This window comes from Microtus pennsylvanicus, chromosome 8 (genome assembly GCF_037038515.1).
Source record: "Microtus pennsylvanicus isolate mMicPen1 chromosome 8, mMicPen1.hap1, whole genome shotgun sequence".
Lineage (NCBI taxonomy): Eukaryota > Metazoa > Chordata > Mammalia > Rodentia > Cricetidae > Microtus > Microtus pennsylvanicus.
Window position 1 is genome coordinate 58251263 of NC_134586.1, and position 4613 is coordinate 58255875.

General features: G+C 57.5%; 1 protein-coding gene across 1 annotated transcript; it reads left to right on the forward strand.

Annotated features, from left to right (window-relative positions):
* Positions 1-3140: 3140 nt before the first annotated feature.
* H1-10 (H1.10 linker histone) lies at positions 3141-4364 on the forward strand. The gene has a single exon (XM_075983557.1). It carries the CDS (start codon positions 3450-3452, stop codon positions 4014-4016), a length of 567 nt encoding a protein of 188 aa, XP_075839672.1. The 5' UTR covers positions 3141-3449; the 3' UTR covers positions 4017-4364.
* Positions 4365-4613: the final 249 nt, after the last annotated feature.

A 4613-nucleotide genomic window follows, 5' to 3' on the forward strand; every position in this document is an offset into this window, starting at 1 on the left:
GTTAACTCAGTTAACTTCTTACAGAGAAGCCAGGCTCAGTACCCAGCAGCCACACAGCGGCTCACAAGCATCTGTAACTCCAGTTCCTAGAGTTTTCTTCTGACCTCTGCACACATACAGGCATACATGCAGGCAAAACACTCATATACACAAAGTAAACTATCTTTAAAAACTAGGGTGAAGCATGACGGGAAGACACCCACACACATGGGGGAGTGTGTGCCCACACGCTTTATGCATGGAGGAAGGGAAAAGGAAGGAGGGTTTCTTAGCAATCTTTTGAGATGTAACTTGAGAGCCACCAAATGGTACACACAGCTAGGGATCCTGACTCCTTCAGGGAAGCTGTGTTTCATTCTCTCGAGCATCTTTCTAACACATCTCCAGCTCTACTTCTTAGTGGCTAGTCCTCATTCTTTCTACATCAAAACCACAAACTAGTTGAGCCTGAGCAGAGGTCCCTAAAAACTGAAGGGAACTCTGAATGTGAAGGTGTGGAGCTGTATGTGGCCTTCGCCACACCTACGGTAATCTGCAATTCCAAGACAGGGGTGTGGGAGGGAAAGGAGGGAGAGGAAGGGAAGGAGAGGGAAGAGGAAGGATGGAGGGGAGGGGACTGGGTGGGAGCAGCTGAGAGCCAATCCCTGGCGCCCATCTGGGTCTGTCTGCACATCTGTAACTCTAGCACTGCCAAGGCAAACACAGCAGATGCCAGGAGCTTGTGGGCCAGCCGAGCTAGCAGCGGGAGACAACAAGCCATGCACGTGTGTTTGTGTGTGCGTGCACACACACAGCCACACCCAGTCATCTTTATAACAACTTTCTACAGTTACATTCCTCAGAGGAAATCACTTACAGCATGGTTTAAAGATTTAAGCAAAGCTTAAAATGCAAGGAAAGTTTAAGAGTGAGGTAAAAATACATGATCTGTCTCAGTTTTTAAAATCTTAAGTAATTTGTCTTTTGTGCTAGACAGTGGAGGCCCATGCCTTTAATCCCAGCACTTGGGAGGCAGAGGCCGGTGGATCTCAGTGAGTTCGAGGCCAGCCTGGTCTACAAAGCCAGTCCCAGGACAGTCTGGGCTACAAAGAGAAATCCTGTCTCAAAAACCAAACAAACAAAACTCACTTTGCAAATGAAATAAGGTGTTTTTAAGAGCTGCATTCTGAAGGTCAGCAAAGAGAGAAGTGCCAAGCTGACAGAACTGAAGGTGACATTGTGTCCCTAGCTAGCGAGAGCTCATCTGATTTTCCCATGTCTTAGGAAAAGCATATTTCTGTGGACAATTTTAGGTTTAGTGGTGGTATTGAAGTTTCTTGACTCTTATCAAGAAAGACAAACTAGACCAAGAGGGAGGGGCTCTCCTCACCTTCCCTTTTTTCCCAAGGCTATTCTACCACAAACTGACAGGAACCAATAGACTGGCCCGAACGGGTGAAAGACCAATCAGCCCTTCTGCCTGAAGCTCCAAGTGAGCCTGTGGGCAGCATTCTAGAGCACAGAGCAGGAGGCATCAGGTTTCTGCTTGTGTGGAGGAGTGGGTGCCATCAGCCCAAGGTGTTTGAAGTCACCAGGATGAGCTGCTCTGGAAATAGCGTGTTGAGTCCAGGAGAGAGCGTCCCCACACAGACTGTGTCTCAATGAAGAGTTCCATAGCGTCTCCTCCTGATGGGGCAATTCTGGCTCTGATTTCGGCTAAACCCCTGCCTACTTCCTGATGATCCTTACCACCCTTCTCCTTTGATGGGGTGTGCTGGGGCATATTTGTGCACTGTGTGAAGGTGTAATGCTGTGATTGGTTTAATAAAATGCTGAATGGCCAACAGCTAGGCAGGAGGTATAGGCGGGACTTCAGGACAGAGAGAGGAAGAAGGAAGAGAAATGGAGGCACTGAGAGAAATTCGAGGAGCTATGGAGGAAGCAGGGTGGGTGGCAGGTAATAGATGAAGAGAAACGGGTTAATTTAAGTTATAAGAGCTTGTTAAAAACAAGCCGGAGCTATGGCCCAGCTTTCACAATTAGTAAGTCTCCATGTCATTATTTGTGAGCTGGCGACCCAAAGAAAAATCCACTACAGGGATGGGGGAAGAGAGGCAGGTGGACCCAGTAGTTTGAAAGGCATCTCTGATGGCCAAGAATCTTGGGTTTCCCTTTCTTCATGGGATCGGTGGGGTGAGTTAGGGCCTTCCTGATCTCCAGGCAAACTCTCCCTTCACTCAAGAGGCCAGGGAACTGCTTGACACCTATCAGCGAAAAGTTGCATGAACTCCAACTGGTATCTACTATGTCCTTCACAGGCTGGCCACTGCCTGAACCATTCATTCCCATCTCCACCTACAAGCCCTCCCTTACCAAATGCTGCAGTATTCGACCCCAAAAGCCACTCCCTGCCACACCCTCTCAGGGACATGCCTCTGAGCCTCACACTTGTACAGCCTGAAGTCCCCCATTTCGTTTAGATGGGACCAGGGACAGCTACTTAAGCATCACAAAATGGGGTACTTGGTGCCAGGGAATAGTGAAGCAGTGTCTGGAGAGAGGCCCTTGTGGTCGTACCAGCGCTGACACTCCCTTGGGATGTCTGGTGCCCAGAGCCCAAGATCCCAAGCAAGCAACCTCAGGGGACCTCCCTTCTGCTGTCTCCTTAGAACCCAAAGGAGACCCCCGCCCCAGAACCTTCTCGTTCTTCGCATTGCTCCTGTCGGCCGCATGAGGGCGTACCTTGTGTTAGTTCGGACAAATTAAAGCCCAGCTTGCGGGTAGGCCTGTGGTCCCCGGGGCCCAGACCTAAATCGGGTGCCCGAGGAGCACCCTTGGCTGCCCCCTGCAAAGCTTTGGGCCTTGGGGTCTCGCCCTGGGCCCACGATAATCGTTCTCAAACTGTGCGCCCCCCTCCTCCACGCTCTTGTAGCCTGGGGTACACACCTCTGTGCCCCTCCGCAAAGCCCCTCCTAGGTGCAGGCTGCCTCTGTGCCGCGCAGCGGGCTCGGACCCTGGCCAGGGCACACTGCTGAGGGTGCAGCCGCGCCCGGAAGCCACGGGCAGAGGAGCTAGCGGCCGCGGAATGCACTCCAAGAAGCACAAGTTGGCGCTGGCCTGGGCCCAGGCTGTTGTTGTTCTCAACGTGGTCCGCCACGGGGAAATAAAAGCGGAGCGGGGCGCGCTCTCCGCCAGAGCGCAGCGCGCACGCCCAGAGCTCCGGAGCCGGCGCAGCCCCGCCGCGCTCCCCGCAGGCTCTCCGCATCCCACCCCCGAGCCCCGCCGCGGCCGGCCCGGCCCCCGCCCGCGCCCCAGCCCTGCCGCCTGGTCCTAGGCCCGGCCGCGGCCGCTCCCGCCTGGAGCCGCCGCGCGCCCCCAGTCCCCCGGCGCCGCCGAGGCCCCTCGCCTTCCTCTTCCCGGCGCGGCCCCCAGGCTACCGCGCGCCGCCCGCCACTAACCCGCTGGCCACCATGTCCGTGGAGCTTGAGGAGGCCCTGCCGCCGACGAGCGCCGACGGGACGGCCCGCAAGACGGCCAAGACGAGCGGCCCGGCGGCGCCCGCGCAGCCCAAGAAAAGGAAGAACCGCAAGAAGAACCAGCCGGGCAAGTACAGCCAGCTGGTGGTGGAGACCATCCGCAGGCTGGGCGAGCGCGGCGGCTCGTCCCTGGCGCGCATCTACGCCGAGGCCAGGAAGGTGGCGTGGTTCGACCAGCAGAACGGGCGCACCTACCTCAAATACTCGATCCGGGCGCTGGTGCAGAACGACACGCTGCTGCAGGTGAAAGGCACCGGCGCCAACGGCTCCTTCAAGCTGAACCGCAAGAAGCTGGAAGGCGGCGCCGAGCGGCGCGGAGCCTCGGCGGCCAGCAGCCCCTCGCCCAAGGCTCGCCCGGCGGCGGCAGACAGAACGCCGGCCAGGCCGCAGCCCGAGCGGCGCGCCCACAAGGGCAAGAAGGCGGCGGCGGCTGCCGGCGCGAAGAAGGTGAAGAAGGCGGCCAAACCTAGCGTGCCCAAGGTGCCCAAGGGCCGCAAGTGACACCCCCACGGTCTGGCGACGTTGTCAAGTTTTTCAGTCTCTACCCCGCGGTGTACCGGTTCCGTACGGTTCGGCCTGGCCCAGGTCCCCCACTCCCGGTCCCTTTCCCGCCCCTCCCCCAGCGATGCTGCGTTCTGTTTGCTTTAGGTTTTTGAAACGGCCCTGGCGACGCCTCCATTGGCTCTCACCCTTGGCAACGGCCGTCGTCATGGTTACCGGCCCGGCGGCGCCAATGGCTTGGCGGCGCCTGCCTGCCATACCCGCCGCTGGCCACCCCGGGCTCTGGTTGCGCGGCGCCTTGCTCCGCCCGCCGCCCTCCTGGGGCGCAATAAACCGTTCCAACCTTGACCCCTTGTCGTTGTCTTGTGGGGCTGTGGGGGGAGTCGAGGTTTCTAAGCTCAGCCAGACAACTGGCAGCCCGCGCTGGCGGAAGTGGGGCAGGTGTGCCCTGAGATGCTGGCCAGCAGAGAGCACAGCACCTATAAGAAGTGTGGAGAGAGTGGGTTCCCAGCCTCGTCACTGCGCTGTCCAGCGTATACAGATTAGCTGGCCACATTGTTGGGGGTTAGAGCTCAGGGTCTGGTCTAACTGGACAAT